The sequence below is a fragment of the Rhinolophus sinicus genome, linkage group LG07 (genome assembly GCF_036562045.2).
Source record: "Rhinolophus sinicus isolate RSC01 linkage group LG07, ASM3656204v1, whole genome shotgun sequence".
Taxonomy (NCBI): Eukaryota; Metazoa; Chordata; class Mammalia; order Chiroptera; family Rhinolophidae; genus Rhinolophus; species Rhinolophus sinicus.
Genome location: NC_133757.1, coordinates 8,021,821 through 8,042,171, shown reverse-complemented (window position 1 = coordinate 8,042,171; position 20,351 = coordinate 8,021,821). Strand labels below are relative to the sequence as shown.

Sequence of the window (20,351 nt, the reverse complement as noted above, 5' to 3'; positions counted from 1 at the left end):
CACCCCGGGAAGAAACCCCATACCTATTTTCAGTCTCTCGTCATTTCCCCGCAGCTTCCTGAGCCCTAAACAACACCAATCTACTTTCTGTCTCTATGGAATCATAGGATCTGTGATCTGTTGTGAATGATTTCTTTCACTCAGCACAATGTTTTCAAGGTTCATCCACATTGCAGCACTTCATTCCTTCTTATTGCCAAATAATATACCATTGTATAAACGTATCACTTTTTATTTATCCATTTAGCAGGTGATAGACATTTGGGTTATTTACACTTTTAAACTATTATGAGTAATGCTACAAACATTCATGTGCAACTTGTTTTTTGCGTTTTCATTTCTCTTGGGTAAATACACACCTAGGAGTGAAACTGTTGGGTCCTATGATAACTCGATGCTGAACCCACTCAAGAATTGCCAGATTGTTTTCTGAACTGGTGCACCATTTTATATCCCTACCAGCAGTGCATGCAAGTTCCAATTTCTTCACATACAATTTATCAACACTAGTTATCATCTGTCATTTTCATTGTAGCCATCCTAGTGTGAAGTGGTCATCTTATTGTGGTTTTGATCTGCATTTTCCTGACAGCTCATGATGTTGAGTTTCTTCTCATGTGCTTATTGGCCACTCATGTATCTTCTGTGAAGAAAAGTCTATTCAAACTATTTGTCCATTTTAAAACTGGGTCGTCTTTTCATTGAGTAATAAGAGTTCTATCCATTCTGGATACTAAATCCTTATCAAACATATGATCTGAAAATATATCCTTCCATTCTCTGCACTGTGTTTTTACTTTGTTGATAGTATCTTTGGAAGTATGAAAGTTTTTTATTTTAATGAAGTCTAATTTATTTATTTTTGTTCCTTGTGCTTTTGGTGCCATATCTAAGAAACTACTACCTAATCCAAGGTCATGAAAATTTATTCTTTATTCTTTTGGTAAGAGTTTTATGATTTTAGCTCTTACATTTAGTCCCAATCCATTTTGATTTCATTTTTGTACATAGTGTGAAATAGGGAACCAATTTCATTCTTTTGCATGTGGATCTGGATCCAGTTGACTCAGGACCATTTGTTGAAAAGATTATTCTTACTATTCTGCCAAAATAAAAGATGAAATACTGCCATTTGCAACAACATGGATGGATCGTGAGATTATTATGTTAAGCGAAATAAGTCAGACAGAAAAAGTCAAGAACAATGTGACTTCACTCATATGTGGGCTATAATAAAACTGAAAACAACAAATGAACAAGACAACAAAGAAACAAAACTCATAGACACAGACAAAAGTTTAGTGGTTACCAGAGGGTAAGGGGGGACGGGAAATGGTAGAAGAGGGAAAAGAGGGTCAAATATGTGGTGATGGAAGGAGAACTGACTCAGTGGTGAATATACTGCTGTTAGATCTATTCCTAATAATTCCAGACTTTTTGATGCTACTATAAATAACACTGTTGACTTAATTCCATTTTAGATTGTTCATTCTAAGTGTATAGAAATAAAACTGATGTTTGTGTATTGATCTTTTATCCAGCAACCTTACTAAACCTGTTTATTAGAGTTGTGATAGTTTTTTACTACATTCTTCAGGAATTTCTATATACAAGATCATGTCATCTCCAAATAAAGAGAGTTGATAACTCTAACCAGAAAGAACATCAGATTAGTTTTCATATTATAGTCATTCGGTACCAAATTCCTATAAAAGGTCACCAGAAGAAAGCAAGATGATGCCAAACCCACAATCACATGCAAAAATCACACCTTTACCTTCTGCCTCAGCAAACTGCTGGTAGTACTTTTTAATACTGGTTATCTAAGTAAAATGCTAATAAAAAACCCTCTTCTGATGAAAGAGTTATATTCTCTCAAATGACTACGCTAAGCGTTTTGACCCTTAAATACTCTCTTAATTCTTACTTCACTATCAAGGTTTACCCTAAAGAAATGTACATTTAAAAACTGACAACAATGAAAGAAATATAAATTCAAATCTGCAAAACATGCCAGTACAGAATTTCCCAAAGACAAAGGGAAAGTTGGTTTGCACAGCTGCCGGCTATTGTGCGCTGGGGCTGAGGCTGGTGCCAAAGAGACGGTCTACTAAGGGCCTGCAGGACTGGGCCATCTCTGGCCTGTGTGGTCAAAAGATTAATTGCATACAAGGGAACTGATAATATAAATAAATATGGTGAGAAACATGGGAATCAGATTTCTCTGTCAGAGAAGTGAGAGCTAAGTATGGAAAGGTAGGAGACTAGAACAAATTCTGCTGTGTTAAATTTGAATTGGAGGTACTAGTGAAAACTCATGGTGTTTATACATTGCATAGGCATATAGGTATAAAAGTAGTTATGAGTGAGTGCGAGTGTGTGTGAGAAAGGGGAAGGGAGGGAGGGAGGGAGAGAGAGAGTGTGAGAGTGTGCACAATGTATTTCCTAGATCTGTCTGCTAAGAGGACTTGGAAGCCATGCAACCTTAGTAGCAGTGAGCATATTACTGCCCAGGTCTTGTTTTCCAAACATTATTCTCTACCAACAGGAACTAGCGCTCCTTGGAGAAGTGCCTAATTGCAGAGCTGAGTCAGGGAAAGTACAAGATGAGCCTGGAATATTCTGTGCCGGAAGCTAAGTCAATGCTCAAAGAATGATGGGACGTGTCAAAAGAACACAGGAGCCACCCTGAAAAGGTTCCCACTGGCCAAATCTGAGAAAATTTGAGCATTCAAAATAAATAATGAGAGTAACGGATGATAATACATCTCAGCACACACACATGTGCACACACATCCTGGCTCTGCAGAGGTAAGCACTGTTCAAGTTTGGGACGAAGCCTTTGGGTCTTTTTCTATGCATATATATTTTAATTTGGTATCATTTAATTTGATAAAATGATGTTTTAATTATATAATTTATTTACACATTATATAGAGGGTGCCAAAAAAAAATGTATACACATTTTAAGAAAGGAAAAAACTGTATTAAAATTATGCTGATGGTAACCACTTTGAGCACCTCTTGTAATTGCAGAAGTCAAACGTGATTTGTATTCATCTTTTGTTATCGGTATATATTGACTATTACAATTTTAATAGTTTTTTTCTTCTCTTAAAATGTGTATACATTTTTTTTGGCACCCTTTGTATATATAAACTAAATCATTCTAAAAATATTCTGTGCCTTGTTTTGTACATTAAAATTAGGGTATCTTGAAAACTTTATTATTATATAATGAATTTCCTCATTCTTCTTAAAAATTAACATGAGTGAAAACTCATGGTTTTTATACATGAGTTTTTATACTATATTTTAGAATAATGGCAGATTTACAGAAAAATTGCAATAGACTAACGAATGGTCTAGGAGGCAGCTGAAGAAAAAAAAACTGTGCCAGACTCTCAAAGAAAACACATGTTAAACAGAGTGAACTAAACTCCAGTGCAGTGGTTCTCACGCCAGGCTGCACACTACTATCACTGGGAAAGTGTTAAGAAATTCTGATGCTCAGGATATTATATGGGACAATCAGAATCTCTGCAAGCGGGGCCTACAGATAACGATGTAGAAACACTCTTCATGATGTAGTCAGACATATATGAGACCTTAAAAAATACCAGCACATGAATTTAAGGGTACAGTAACAATTTCTTGCCACTTTGTTTTAAAAATAGTGCTTCAGGACAGAGAATGACTAAAAACAACACCATCACCCCAAAGTTGTAGAAGGACACTCATACTGCCACATTTTTATGGCCATTTTTCATTTCAGTTCCCATTAATGCTTCAGAATAGAGAGAGTGACACTCTTAGCAACAGAGCAAATGAGAACATACAGAATAACCTCAGCTGTCATTTTATATCTTAGTACAATAATGTTTCGAATCACTATTTTTGTTTTAAAACTTAGCAGATTTCCATTTAATTTTATTTGTAATTTGGTAAAGCGAATCTATGGAGACCAAAAATATCCCAATATATTAATCATTGATGAGAGAGAAAAAAGGGAGACTGATGGTCCCTTAAAAATCAATTCAAGAATATCAAAACCTCAGGAGTAAGGGACTGCCACAGTGGTACCTCATATTATCTATCATAGCTGTGCTTTGTTATTGTCTTAGCGTTACTTTAAAACTTGGCTATCTTTTCTGGATTTTTAAACCTAAAACTGGTTGCTGTAATCTCTCTGAAAGTTAATATATAATGTTACAGTGATACAAATAAGCCTTTTCTAAAACTTGGATAAGATTTCATCAGGTTCGATTTGTATCAGACGGTAAATTAACTTCAGAGTTCCTCAATTATTCATTTGCCATTTATTAACTACCGATGACGTTTAATATCCTTCACGGTGTAGTTGGAAATGCACAGCTAAAACAAAAGTGACAGTTTACATACACTTAACTAATAAAATATTGTTCTTTGGGCTTCTTTTTTTAATTAAGAAAAGACAAGACTGGCAGGCTTCCACTTCCAGGAAGATACGAAAGACCTACTTTTGTCTACTGTCCCACTACCTACACCTGAAAACCCTGGACATTATCTGTAACAGACGTAACAAGATGTTGAAAGGTCAGAGGAGAAGGCAGCCCAGTAGGAAATCTGATACGTGAGGAAGAGCATGGTGGTGAGCTCCCTGGGTTTTCTTTTTGCCTCACGTACTCCAGATACCGGAGAAGTTGGCAACCCTGAAAAGGCAATACACACAGACCAGGAAAAAAAAGTACCAAGAAAAGCCTTCTCTTTCTAATCAAAGGACCTAGAAAGGGCAGCCTATCAAGAAAGAAAACTTTGTGACAACAACTTCAGAAAATACAAACTGCCATGACTCATCAAATATGAAATAGATTATGTAAATAGCCCTATAATTAGTTAAGAAATTGAATTTGCAAGTAATTCCCCCCCAAAAAATCACTAGGTCCCAACAATGTCATTGGAGGATTCTACTAAACATTTAAAGAATTAACACCAATTCTACACAATCTCTTTCAGAAAATAAAAGAGAAACCCAAACCAGACAAAGACAGTACCGAAAAGGAAAACTACAAACCAGTATCCCTATGAATATGAATGCAAAAATACTTCACAAATTATCAGCAAACAGAACTTAGCATTTATTCCAGGGGTACAAGACTGATTCAGTATTTGAAAACCAATCAATATAATCCAGCATATTAACAATTTAGACAAGAAAAATCACATGATCACATCAATTGATGCACAAAATACACCTGATAAATTCAACAACCATGCGTGATAAAAACTCTCAGGAAACTAGGAATGGAGGAAAATGTCCTCAACTTGATAAAAAATGAATGCTTTCCCCCTTAGGTTAGAAACAAGGCAAGGATGTCTGATCTCACCATTTTTATTCAAAATAGTGCTGGAAGTGTTAGCCAATGCAATACGGCAAGAAAAGGAACTAAAAGGTATACATGCTGGAAAAGAATAAAACTGTTTCTATCTGCATATGACACGACAATCCATGTAGAAAGTCTCAAGGCCTCTATGAAACAAATCCTGCTGTGAGTTCAGCAAGTGACAGGATCACATGATACACAATTAACATATAAAATCAACTTTATTGCAAATCACGTATCTGATAAGAGATTAATGTCCAGAACACAGAAAGAATTCCTAAAACTCAACAAAAACATCAAATAAGTTGCTTAAGAAACAGGCAAAAGACCTGAGGAGACTTGTTTCTCCAAAGATATACAACTGGCCAGTAAGTACATGAAAAGATGCTCAACATCACTAATCATTAAGAAAATGCAAATCAAAACCACAATGAGATATCATTTCACACCCCTTAAAATGGCTACTGTCAAAAAAAAAAAAAAAAAAAAAAAAAATATATATATATATATATATATATATATATATATATATATATAGTGTTGGCAAGGATGTGGAGAAACTGGAACCCTTGCACACTTCTGGTGGTATTGTAAAATGTTGTAACCACTATGGAAAACAGTACAGTGGTTCTTCATAAAATTAAAATTATGATTACCATATAATCCAGCAATTCTACTTCTGGGATTATATAGGAAACAACTGAAATCAGGGACTTAAACACATATTTGTACACCAATGTCTATAGCAGTATTATTCACAATAGCCAATAGGTGGAAGCAATATGGAATGATGAAAAAAAGTTCTGCAGATGGACAGTGGTGACGGTTGCAGAACAGTGTGAATATACTTAATACCACTGAACTGGATACTTAAAAATGGTTAAAATGGTAAATTTTACACATCCATCACCATACATAGTTACAAAATTTTTCTTCTCGTGATGAGAACTTTCAAGACTCACTCTCCTAGTTACTTTCAAATATATAATACAGTATTATTAACTATAGTTACCATGCTGTACATTATAGCCCTATGACCAACTCATTTTATAACTGGAAATTTGTACCTTTCGACTCCCTTCATTCATTTCGCCCAGCCCCCACCACTGCCTCAGGCAACCACCAATCTGTTCTCTACATTCATGAGCTCAGTTTTGTTTTTGTTTTTGTTTTTTAGATTCCACATATAAGTTATATCATACAGTATTTGTCTTTCTCTGACTTATTTCTCTTAGCAAAATGCCCTCAAGGTCCATCCATGTTGCTGCAAATGGCAAGATTTAATTCTTTTTTATGGCTAGTGTTTCTGTGTGTGTGAGTGTGTGTGTGTGTGTGCGCATGCGCGTGCGCATGCATGCATACACACACACACACACATACATACATACACATATGCATACATACAGAGACACACAAAGAGAATTTCCAGAAGTGCTTCGGAAAGTGGTAAGAACAATGGGAGAAGTATGTTTGAAGCGAGGGGGAGTATTTTGAGGGAGGGATTAACGGCAATGTATCTTTTACTGTAATAAATTTTTTTAAATTTAAACATTCACCATATTCTTTGATCACACCTTGTAAAACTGGATTGTAGTATTTTTTTTGTTATTGAGTTATATGAGCTCTTTATATATTTTGGATATTAACCCCTTATGATGTATATGATCTGCAAATATTTTCTCCCATTCAAATAAGTTGCCTACCCCCCCGCCTTTATTAAGGCATACTTGACAAATAAAAATTAAATTGTATGTACTTAAGGTGTACAGTATATTTTGATATAAGTACACACTGTGAAATTATTATCACAATCAAGCTAATTAACATATCCATCAAAAAATGGTGCCTAACGCACAAAAAAATCCTTTTATAGGAACAATAGTCTGGTTGCTCTTTACTATTTTGTTTGTGGATGGCCTTCTAAACCTGATAGTAAACTGCTTGAGGGTGGGAACCAAACTTATACTTCTCTGTACTCCCAGAGCCCAGACACCACATTCCCTTGACGTGGGGGAAACGACATATAAGGCTCAGTGTCGGGCAGGCATCCTGTAAACGTTTGTGGTTCATCGTGCTGATCTTAAATCTCAGACTCTTCGGAGACAGGCATCAGAAGACATTTTCAGAGCAACTACCCAGCTTTTATCAACTTTCTTGTTAATTAGTACCATATGTTTATTACTCAATGTCTGAATTCTCAAATTAAATCATTCTTGGATTATTTTCCTTCATTTCTGAAGGTTCTATAAATGTTGAAATGAATCAGGTCACAACAGCTTTAACTTGTGCTCTGTGTTTATCAAGAATGGTGCCTGAAATCTTCATAAACTCCCATTAATAAACCACAATGAAATGCAGGGAAATGACGCAAAAGCAAACCACCTATCAAAAGCACCCTAGGCTTATCTGGAATGGAAGGCTCTGTCTCATGCCTCACATCCTGGACTAGTCTATGTCTGCTTCTCTAGAGAGGTGCAGACTCCAGAAACAAAACTCTGTGTGGAGAATACCCATGTTACAGATCTCTCAGTAACCGGCAAGGCTCAACCGATGATTTGTATGAAGAGAGGAATTTGGGCCCAAACCCGACAGTGAATCACAGCCAATGTCAACTGCTTGAGCTGAACTGACAGATCCTTTTGAAGACAGCCATGAGCTACAAATTGCTTTATTGCTTGCTGCTCAAAAGCCCTGTGGTTACTGGTCTCCCATTCAATACACAGAATCACCTGAGTGTTTTGATTCTATTATCTTTGGCTACTAGACTGGAACCTGCAACCCACTTCAACAAAGCAAACTCCCTTCTCCAAGGTGATAAACAAAGTACTGAATCAAATAAGCTTTGCCATGTTTCTTCTTGCTCAGAGGAAGAAATGTTTTCTTTTAACCTCTTATAGCTACTCAGGTTATGGTGTTTTTGCTTTAATCTTTATTACACCCTCCTATCCCTTTTTGTGTGTGTGTGTGCTACTAGCCCAGTGGAATGTTCCATGTACTTCCAGAGTTTCTGCTGTGCTTTCATTATTCACACTGGCTTGATGGAATCCATTTGTTACACACTGACTCAAATCTCCCCAAATGACATACGCTCTTGGTTTTCATTTTCATTACATTGCACTGAAAACGTCTACTCTGAAGGAAAATGTTTTAACATGAACATTAGAACTAGAAGAACATTAAAACCCCTTCCTGCCACTAAGTAACCAAGTCAGGTGAGGCAAATTTGCCAGTGATACACAGAACCTCCGAGCAACCACGGCCGCAGGAGAAACTGTTTTGTGCCAGGCCATTCCGGGACTCTCGCCCGCGTCCCCCCATGAGCGCTGACAGATTGTGACACAGAAACCGAGTCTCTGTCTTCATGTTGCTCAGCCACACGATTTATTCACAAATCCCTAAAAAGCTGAAACTTTCTAAATTCCAGTTTCTTAAAAGGTTTAAAATAAATCTTTAAGAACTCTTCCTATATCCCAAGTACTTCTTCATAAGCCCTGAACCTGTTACAGAACTTTTCAGGGAAACAGAACAAGGGCACAGATTCAAGGCCATTTTCAGAGCAGTGTCACTCAGGCCTTTTCATCCAAACATGCTCCTGTCACATTTTTTAAAATCTCAACTATTCCTTTTATGTATTTTGAAAAACAGAATATATTAAGTATTGTGACTAAAAGCAAAAAAAAAAAACTGTTACAAAGCACTGTTTTCTTAATCTATGCACACTCCTCTCTCCTTGAAAATCAGAATCTGTTTTCAAAAATACTTTCAAAAGTGTGTGGCTGTGAAAGAAACGGCTGCAGTCTAATTTAAAGCGAGCACTATGCTCCCAAAGCAAACTCGAGCACCACTGGCAAATTCAGGAAGCGCAAATAAACTAAATGGTTCCTTCGGCTTTTTCTTGCCTTCTTGGATGCAGTTTGAGTCCTTTAAGAAAACATGTTTAAAAACCCTAGTTTTCAGAATAACAACTAACATGATGGCCGATCAGCTGCACTGCAAAAGAGCCTTTGTTTTCTCAAAGGATTCACAATAATGGATTTAACAATAGTGTTTTTAAAAATGCATTAAAAAATAAAGTGCAATTTATAGTCACTAGACTCTACGTGACTTTTCTGAAAATATTAAAGGACAAGGATTGTGCAAATTTAGTAACTTAGTTCAAACACATTCACACTGAGTGCATCACAGGATCTAAGCCCCGTCCTCCCCTGCCCTCTAACTTCATTAACCTGAGAAAACTTTTTCTTTGGCTTAAGTCAGAGTTGAGGAATTACCTGCCATTACTTTAAAATGAAGACCAAAGTTCCCGTAAGAGCAATAATTTGCTTTGGACTGATCAATCTGCTTTGTATTCTCACAGAAGGCAGGTGAGAAAAATGCTGGTGAAAAGTTCAAATAATAGTGGTTATCAGAGGGAAATGGGTGGGGGGAGGTAGAAACGGGTAAAGAGGGTCAACTACACGTACATGGTGATGGAAAAAGACCCGACTGGGTGGTGAGCACACAATACGATATACAGATGATGTATTACAGAATTGTACACTTGAAACCTATGCAACTTTACTAATCATGTCACCCCATGAATTTAATAAAATTAAAAAAATTTTTAAGTTCAAACAGCACTAATATTATTACAGAGCTCTACTGAGCACTTTCATTATATTCTTTCAGAAACACTTAGTAGACAGATATTTACATCACAAAACAAAAGCACAGAGTTAAATACAGCATATGATTGTATAGTGTGCTAAAACATACACGATAAGCAATGGTATTATATGACACAATGGAATAGAACTGTGTTTAGTTTGGGGTAGTTTTCAGTTAACTATCTAGTCATAATCTTTTGGAATATTTGATCAATAAAATTACAAAATTAGATCCCAGGAAAATATAAAAATATTAAAGTATTGACCAAGATTGACGGTAGAACCCTTTATAAAAAGAACAAAAACCTGTGCTCCAGTCCTAGGTTTAAATCTAATGTAGCGGAGGACAGTGGGAAAGAACCAATCTGTCACCTCACCAATTTACAAGTGGCATTTCTTACCCAGAGCCCACGTGTGTATGCGTAAGAATAAAACACAAAATGAAAACCGTGAACAAAATTAGTATCTTAGTTTCAGTATCATCACAATGAAGAAACAGTGAAGAGGTCTGTTAGCAACAGACGAGGAAAGCCCAGAAAGTACAAACGCTATTAAATACAGATGGGTTTAAATCTGTACAGTAAGTCCTCACTTCCCTCATCGACAGATTCTTAGAAACTGCAGCTTTAAGTTAAACGACATATAATGAAACCAATTCCACCACAGCCTGATACAAACATGAGTTGTTCCTATGGCATATTTCTGGTCACAAAAACATCACCAAACTTCTAAATAAAGACCCAAAACACTTCTAATATGAAAGACTGAAATAAATGTGAGCTACACATACATTTAAGAAGGATTAATAAAAACAAGTAAGAAAATTCTTTTTCAACCCACTATTTCAGTTCAGGGTCGTGGGTGGCCAGAGCCTCTTCCTACAGCTCTGGGCACAAGGTGGGACCAACTCCCTGGACGCAGGGTACACCCACATCCACTCAGACTGCGTGAATTTAGACTCGCCAATTCCCCTAATGTGCATATCTGTGGGATGTGGGAGGAACTGCAGTCCCGGAGAAAACCCACGCAGACGTGGACAGAATGTGCGAACTCTACGTACGCAGCGGTCCTGACCAAGAATCCATTTTCTTTTCTCATCAACATTATAATGAAATGGTATTACTCCAGAACCTGCTGTATAAGTTATAACTTGGCTACAGCCTAACTCTTGCCTATAGCCAAAACTTTGCTCACATTTTTGATGAATGGGCCCATTATTTATTTCAAACACCCAAATTTCATCACACAGACACAACAGCTGAGCTGGAGCTGTCCACTGAAGCTGTCCAAGGTAGTGACTGGCCATTCAAAAAGGGCCACTTGGGACAGACTGCACATTCCGCGTTCTGACCTCAGCTTCCAGGGCCAAGAACTGGATGCACCCACTGTACATACAAAGTCTCTACCACTCAGCACAGGACTCTCGCTGACTACACCTGAGGTGTCTATTTAGTAATTCGTGCAGGTCCTTCCAGTGACAGGAATACTCTCATACACCCTCCCCATCCCAGCCCCTTTCTTTCACCAGTCGTTCGGCTCATAAATTCTAAGTTAGAGGAAAAAGCAATGGATAAAATAAGATGATACAGGAGACAAGCATTTAGTACAAATCTTAGACCAATAAATATTAACCACAGCAATCACTGCCACCACTACTCCACCTACCTCAACAGAAGTAGCAGCAGAACTGGAGTGACAATCCAGCCCCACCTCTGCCCACACCCCGTCTCTCAGCTCGCCCAGACGAGTGGTCCAATTGTAAGTGGTAGTGGTTACGATATCAATGTAATGGATCGTGACAAGCACTTCCTAAAAAGAACCCGAGTGCATCTCAGGCGTAAGGATGAGTTCTACTCGGCACGTTGTTTCAGCTGTGTTGTGCCTGTGAGCAGGTACACATGGAAACGTGCCCTGGTCACAATGTAAACTGCATTTCTTACAGTGGACCACAGTTAGGAGTTTGGGAAACACTGTCTTCAACTCCTTGGCCTCACCTGAAACTACAACTTTAATCTTCTGATCACACAGTGAGGAAGAGAGAAGGAGGATGAAGGGTCCAGCACAGCGAAATTTGGCCCAATTACAGAAAATGTTAAATCAGCCGCATATGAATTCGGGTGCTTCAGAATCGTGTATCTTCAATGTGTGACGCATCCCAGTTTTTAAACAGTCTGAGCCTCACAAAAAGTCTTCAAGGTGCAGTGGTCATAAAGCACGTAACTTTATGTAGTTTGAATTTCCAGCTCCACAGATAATGCAGTTGAGGCTGAGCACTTTGGACCTGCCTAAAATCACAAAGCTAATGTGTGGCTGAGCTAGAACCTTGGTCCTTACATTTCTGGGTTAAATGCTAACATAATGTTACTGGGTGTCCATACTCCAGTTACCTGTCACTAAGTAACAGTAATGATTAAGTAGTAAGTATAAATAAAGTTAACAGACTGATTTGGGAAGTTGCAAATGAATAGTCAGAGAATGCTATATGAAAGATACTAAAATTCAACTGGATACAGTATCACTCAACTCTTAATGCAAGTGATCTTAAGAATCTCACAATGTAGGATTCCATCAAGTTCAAAGCTCTTGATAGTTAGATGGGAACTGGTGATGTATCTTGAAACCTAAATGTAGTGCAAATGCCAGTCAAGATCTAACTTTTTGGGCTTATGGGATGCAAACTGCAGTGAGTAGATGCAGTAATTAGGTAAGGGGACACCTGTCGTGGGCTATGTGACCACCTCTTTGGGATATGGAGCCACCGACAAGCACTATGAACAGGCTTCAGTGTGTCTGTCAGACTGGAAAACCTCAATGAAAAAGGGACATGTCTGAGAATAAATACGATAGTATTAATAATCGGAACGTATTTGCTATTTTCTGTCCTTGTAATGTTTGACAGAACCAGACCCCTCGGAATAAAAACAGAGCACTCTCGTAACTTCCTTCAGGTCATGAACATGGTAACTGTCTCCATTGTTTAGGTCCCTGAGTCATGCTTTGCAAGATCCAGTTTACTGGTCTTGATAAATATATTTCTAAGTGCTGTATGTTCTTTTAAGTTACTGTAAGTGGATTTAAATAAATTAGTTTCAATTGTTTGCTGCTCATATATAAAAATACAACTTATTTTTGTACACGCGTATTACCCTTGTATCCTGTGCCCTTGCTAAAATTCACTTATTTAGTTGCAGTAGCTGTTTAGCAGACTTCTGGAAATTTTCTAGGTAAATAATAACTTTTGTCTCCAATAGGATATACATAATTAAATAATTGATTTAGACTTGTGATTTCACACTCAGTAAAAAATTAGCTTCATTAAATCTATAAATTATTAGATTTATAAGAGTACTTTGTCAGACAATTGAATTAAGAGGGGAAACTGGGTACATTACATTTATAAAAGAAGTTTAAAAACGTTCAAAGACATTTACTTAGCATCTTGTAAATGCAATCAAACATTATTTAAAAGCCCTTAAAAATGATTGCAAGACTTCTACATTGAAAATAAGATTTGTAATCTTAATTTAAATGTTTAAAGAAACAGATGTTATTTTAACAGATGTTACTTTAACAAACTGAATAATAATTTTTTTAAAGAGTCCACCACTTTCTCATGTTCGTAATTCTTAATCTGCTCCAATGCAAATGACATGGCCAACTGCCCTCAGGGACATGCCACCTCCTTCTGTTCTTTCTACATTAGATGCCTCTTATCCCCTTGGCTTTGCCTCCGACTCACGCCATACAACGGTATACGGTTCTGTCAGGACCAAGTGGCAGGTCCATCTGTCTTGCTTCCTGCCTTTCAGATGTAGCAGTTGCCTGGGCCCACAAGAGCCAACGGTGCATTTACACTAGCTCACACTCAAAGTAAAGACACAGACATTCACAGCCACTGAGACAATCATCAGCTAGTGGAAAATGGAAGCCAGTGGACATGTACTTCTTCCTTTGGTCCCTCAGGTGGCCATTTCTGAGATATACACCAGAAAGTTTCCAAAAAGGACTAAACTTCAGTCCTTAGAGTGGTGGATCATACAGTAACACATCTTATATTGTCTTTCCCCTCTTCCCTCTAACCCATCCCCCACTACTCCTGTTCCCAGAGACCATTCCCCAAATAAATTACCTGAATGAGTAACAGCTCGTATTTCGGGATCTGCTTCTGGAAAGAAACCAAGCTAAGACAGTCTCTTTAACATTCATTACAAGTGCTCAAATTTTTATTTTCTTATTTTGATAGGGGTTAGTAAAGCAGGTAACTTTAATTATTTCCCTATTGTCAGTATGTATTTCCTATTTGCAGACAAATTCTGTTTTATTATCAGTGAACATGCCACAGAACGTGAACAAGTCAAGTCTACCCTAAATGATGTCTATTTCAAACGAATGGCAATTAGGAAAATACATTTCTTACAAGAATAGGAATTCTACCCATTTCCATGTTTATATTAAAAGCATTTTGCTAGCATCACATAAAAGAACACTCATAAAATAAACATAACTTCCCATACCTTCATGGTATAGCTTATTTTTCTGCAGAGAAACTGAATATTAACACCCCAAAAAACAATCTAAACAGTTTAAAAGTACCTTGCAGACAAATGCAGAGAAATTCCATTCTCATCTTGAAGCTGGGTGTGAATGATTTAAGAATCCTTGAGGTTGTTATGTCTGTCGTTGGGTTAGTTACTCCAACAGCTAGTAGCTATTCCTCTGCATATCAAATGATGCAGGTTCCAAAAATATACCATCAAATATCCTTTAAGGAGGTTTCCCAATTAAGCTAATGATTCATGTTCTGTTACCACAGAGCCACAAGTTGAACCAAGAATATTTACTGATAACTCACAAGGTAGGGAAATGTTCAATCGATGGCAGATTAGTTTAGGGCTGATGACAGGCTTGATGACATCCGAGGACACCATCTTTTGTCCCTTGTTTATTTATTTAATCTTTAATCATTCCATCAACTGGCAGAGATCACTGAATTTATTGGCTAAGCAAAGTTTTTAAATTCTCTACTTTTATTGCTGCCTTTCAACATCAAAGTTTTCGAATGTTTTTAAATTTAAAACCAGAAAGCATGGAGATCATCTGCTTACAGCATTTCAATGCTTTCTCAGTAGTAAAAGGTTTTACTTTCATTACAATAAAATATCCTTGTAAAGTAGTTATATATCATCTCAAAAAATTTAAAGTACCTAGATCAGAGTATTAAAAGAACGCTATTATTATCATCAATCAATGATAGTGATCTCATTTTTATATAAAGGTACCTAAAATCAAGGCCTTCCAACTGATACATAAGCACAAGCTCCAGCTATAAAATATTTGATGCCTGGAATTCAGAGGCCACAAAGCTCCCTGACACATAAAAACTAGTTTCCTAAACAGCCCCCAGTTTTGCCAGGTATTATGGTGCACAGACTGAACTACATTTTCTCTATTTTAAGATTCACATTTTTACATTTCTGAAATCCAGATCAATCCTGCTGATTGAGGAAGAGTCTAACTGGCAACATTTTTTCGTTCCTAGTGATATGGGGGCTTAAAACGGATGATGTCTCATAGTCAGTGGAATATCACAGTTCAGCCGGCACTTAAACAGCCTTCTCTCTATATATTTATCTATATATATATACACACACATATAAAAACAAAGTCAGTTTTTTCATTCAAACGAAGTGGCACTGTAAGATGCCACACGTTAGGAGGCGGCAGAAGGAGCGTTTATAGACACATTCTGTAGCATCATATTTCTGAGCCTGCTGGAATGATACTGAAATGAGATTTATTATTTAATACAGGAATTATTAAATTAAAAGCTGATTGTAAACAGAATTGTGTGTTTAAAAAGTGTTTTTACTTATTCCATAAGAAAAGAGAAAAGGGATCAGAGAAATATTTCTTTAATAGAGAAATGGAAACCTTAAGTCTGCTTTTCAAACCTTTGAAGAGGCATTTCAGTCGCCTCTGGCCAGGGCTCTAACAATTTTCAGTCATTGGCTCACTGCTCATGCCTGGCTTACTGAGCAAAGACTGACTGGTAAAAATCTATAAAACAATATTTAAAAAATTTCTCTGCAACACTGGCTTGAAAACATTCTTTAAAAATGAGAACAGTCATTGATAACTGTTGAAGTTTATCTTAGTAAGTCTTAGTTTCACATTTTTAATAGAAAAAGCAAATAATAAAACGGTATAATACTTCAGTTGTACGCACAAATATTGCAGGAAGAGCTTGTTTTTTTTACTTCACAGTGTCCTCATTAAAACACCACGCAAACTAGGAAAATCTAGTTTCTAATTTTTAAACCATGAGTCATATTAGGACTACACTAACATCTAGATAAGGATATCTTTGAAAAGAAGGTAAGTGGGAAGATAGTTAATAAAATAATAAAGTGATATTTTCAGTGGATAGGAAGTAAACTGAAAAATTAGGACACTGTAACTTTCTACATTTTCATATCAAAACACGTCCTCCAGAATCACCAAATCTAAGAGCCAAATTTCCAAAGATCTTCTTGTTTGATGCTTATGTCCTTTATGACATATGGTAGACTATAACTGGTTCTATCTCCAGCTAGCTACGTCAAAGCACCACCATCTTTATTTGTAATGAAGAATATGTTTATTAAATACCCAACAATCAATATCATTCACTTTGCAACTTCCAGGGGGCAAGACAACCTCAAATCTAGATTTGAAAAAAATGTACTGATACTGCAGTCCACTTTTAGGGCCCCAGGAAGTTTTGGTAAATGTGCTTTCTCATTAGGCATCGTTTCCCAGTGACTGGGATGACATTTTGGCTGAGGCACACCCTTATTCAGGAAGTAAAACCAGGCTTTGAGAAAGCATTTGAGAAAGCAAATGCAGGACGGAGCGTTTGCTGAACCCAATTATTTCACAAAAAGAGGCACGGTCAAATTGACTTGCTTTTTCTGCAGGCACATGTGACAGAAACTACAGAAGTATGGGAAAAATGCCAGGAAACCACGCCAGCAAGAAAGAAGAATGGAGTACAGAGAGAAGACAAGAAACCAATGAAACAACATAAAACAACACAGATGGAGCCGCTGGAATTTGAGGATCCAACAAGGAAACTGCTTCTCGTACTAGATTTTCAGCAACTACTGGGAAGACTTAAGGTGTCCTAGAAATTCTCTAACCTGGGTAAATGCATAAAGCACTAAGTCAAAATCAGGTGTTGTCATTTTTATAATTTAAATTCAATACCCTTACTAATAATTTATGGCTTAGTTACATTAGAGACCAATTAGGAAACTCCTTGCAAACATTTTAAAGTATGTATACAAAAGAGTAAAATCTAGATTAATCTGTGAAATGTATACTACTGTAATTATAAGTAGAAATAGAAAAAAATTATTCTAATTAGCGCCTTTGAAATACTTAAAATAATTATAGAGCAATATTTGAATTAAAATTATTTTAAATCTGATTAAATATTATTAGCTGTCATTTTTGTAATAAACAATATCTGAGGAGCCAATGATGAAACATTCTATTCCATTCTAAGGATAAACTGAGGTAACATGAGGGAAAACACTGAGGTAAAACAGTGCTTGGGAAATAGTATATGGTCAATAAAGTTTTAATTTCTTGTAAATCTGGAACCAAAGGATTTTACAATATTTGTCCAACATTAAGAGTCAAATCAAATCATAGTTAATCGTGGCTCTAAAACCAACAGCAAACATCTGGTTTACTCTTTCAATGACACTTGTAAAACATCAATATTAGACACTGCCTATTACGTAAGTGGAGGCATTTGTTTGCTGAATGGCCAATAGTCAAGTAATTTTCCTTATAAAAGAAGCAACACAAAGTATTAAGTAAAAATAACAAAAGCGTAAAGTATGATTTCTATTTCATTTTGAGGAAAAAAATACACAGATACATGCACAACGTAAAAAAGGAGGGCATAAAAATATTAACAAGGATTATTGCTATATAATGAGACTACAGGTCATTAAAATTTTCTTCTTAGTAGTGGTTTAATGCATTTGGACAAATTTTCTACTAGTGTTCCAGGAAATTTTTTTTTAAATACTTTAAACAAAAACAGTAAGATGCAATTGTGATGCAGAATTTTTAAAATCTATACATATCCAACCATTGATTTAGAAGCAATCTAACAGACTTTTACTTAAAAATCATTTGAGAAACTTTCGAAATCCTTTCTTTAGAGTAGGCAGAGTTCCTGAATTGAAAAACAAAAGACTACTTTTGAACAAAACAATTTCTTTAGATTTTCCAAATTACTTGTTTGTCAGCGCCGCCCCCCCACAGTACCTTAAGCAGTAAATACAATAGGTTTTCACTGTTACACAGACTTCCTAGTTGAGAAATAACCATAGAACCCAAACTCCAAAATGTGGGGCGTTCGGTGGGGGTCGAAGGCAGGGAAGAACAGGATTTCCAGAGGCCTACAGCAATTCAGGATGGGGGGAAATGTAATTTTTCTTACAAGCGGCCACTGATGCACCTGGTAGCCAAACTGTGTTTAACGGAAACCCATGTGCTCAGCTGTACCTTCTGTAATTTAACTACTGAACAGATGAGAGGAGAAACAAGATTGAAAGAAGAAAGCACCATGCTGACTAACAATATTGCCCATATTAAGCTCTGTATTTTCTCTCTGAGTCCGAGTCTGGGTCACATAAAAGTAAAACTAGCCCCAGAGAAGAGAACAGTTTCTCAGACTGTCATTTAAATCTCAAATGACCGAGTTTCACAGCATGATCCATACATTCCAGCATGGAACTGCATTTTAATTTCCTAAAACCACAGGATATAAGTCTGATTTCAAATAGTGTCTGGACTGTGATATTCAGCACTGATAAAATTGTATGGTGTTCACTTGAAAGTTCCAAAGAAGGATCTTCATTTTAAAAATGAGACAAAAGGCCCAAAATGGAGTCACTTGTGCTAAGCCCCATGTCACCAAACCAAGACTTAATATTTAACTTAAGGATAGTTTCAGGCTCCCCAGGAATGGAATTTAAACCAGACAACCTGGAATTACCTGGTCAGCACTATGAGGCAATCTGCATGACAGACCCCTGCCATCCCCTAAAGAAAGTGACTTTGCCACAATCAGATCTTCATTGGTATAACTTCCTTGTTCCACCCCCTTCCGCCTACAGAAGTTTTTCATTTTGTACAGCTCCTCTGAGCTCCTTTCTATTTGCTAGATGGGATGCTGCCCGATTCATGAATCACTGAGTAAAGCCAGTGAGAGCTTTAAAATTTACTCAGGTGATTTTTTTTTTTTTAATACTTTAAAGCACTATTTTCAAAGAAATTTACTCCTTTGATTTTTGTAAATGAATTATAAACAATTAATAGTAAGAGCCAAAGCTACTGCTGTAAGATATGTAACTTAAATTATAGGAAAAGAACATGCTATATATTCATTGCTCACTGGGTACAGCACACACTTGACAAAAACCAGTCAATACGAAACTTTAAATTTTCTTTGCCATGATATGCTCACTAGTGCTTATTTTGGAAAATGAATAAAAAATCTATTAACATGAATGAATCTTTACTTGAATGTCCATTCAGTGCATGGAAATGATTCAGATGTCTTTTCAACTTTATAAAAAATTTATAAAACAGGGAGAGCTGGTGATTGCTTTAATTTCCAAGTCTTACATAGGAAGAGAAGCAACTTTTAAAATAGATCAAGAAGGAAAAATGGGAAGATGAAATTGTGTCATAAGTTTGGGAGTCAGAAACCAACTTAAGATCATATTATTATTCAGTTGTAAGGAACTTATAAAGATAAATTTTTATATGTGAACATGAAATGAAGCTGTAAGATGTTCAGCAGCTTGTACCATAAGGGACTGGCTCTGACCTGACCCGGAGAAAAGCTAAAAGGAAAAATATTTTGTGCGAGGAGAGACTAGATAAATATGTGCTTTCCTTGAGCCTGACTCTAGAACTAATTGTCAGATTCAGTGTTTGCTTTTAAGCAACATATCTGTTTGTCCAATAACTTTATTTAGAATGAAATGATGAGATTCTGATTAATAATTTAAGGTGCTATAAAGCTCCAGTTGTTCAATGAAACCGAATTATCTAGAAATCCTGGGGCTAACCTCGGGGTGCCTGGCCTGAATCATCCGGGTCCACATGGCCACTCTTCATCAGATTCTAAGGTATCATCACGTGTAAGAAGTGCCCACTTTTGATTTCGTAACAGCTAAAGATAACAAAATACAATGAACCAATTTGTTTTATAAGAGAAAGCCTGATTTATGAAAAAAATATGCACATCATAGAACAAAAGAAATTACTGCATTTC

General features: G+C 36.5%; 2 protein-coding genes across 19 annotated transcripts in view; one reads left to right on the top strand and one right to left on the bottom strand.

Moving 5' to 3' along the window:
• Positions 1-20,351, top strand: part of LOC109458899 (uncharacterized) — a 184,317-nt gene that overhangs the window by 59,921 nt on the left and 104,045 nt on the right. The gene's annotated exons all lie outside the window — the stretch shown is intronic.
• The window catches only part of ATE1 (arginyltransferase 1), a 218,032-nt gene that overhangs the window by 103,429 nt on the left and 94,252 nt on the right, over positions 1-20,351 (bottom strand). For 4 of the 18 annotated variants that reach the window (XM_074338963.1, XM_074338959.1, XM_074338961.1 and 1 more), the window contains one exon: positions 14,139-14,174. The exons of the other annotated variants lie outside the window; for them this stretch is intronic. In XM_074338963.1, coding sequence (XP_074195064.1) covers positions 14,139-14,174 — 36 coding nt within the window. The remainder of the gene's footprint in view (positions 1-14,138; positions 14,175-20,351) is intronic. 18 annotated transcript variants of the gene reach the window in all.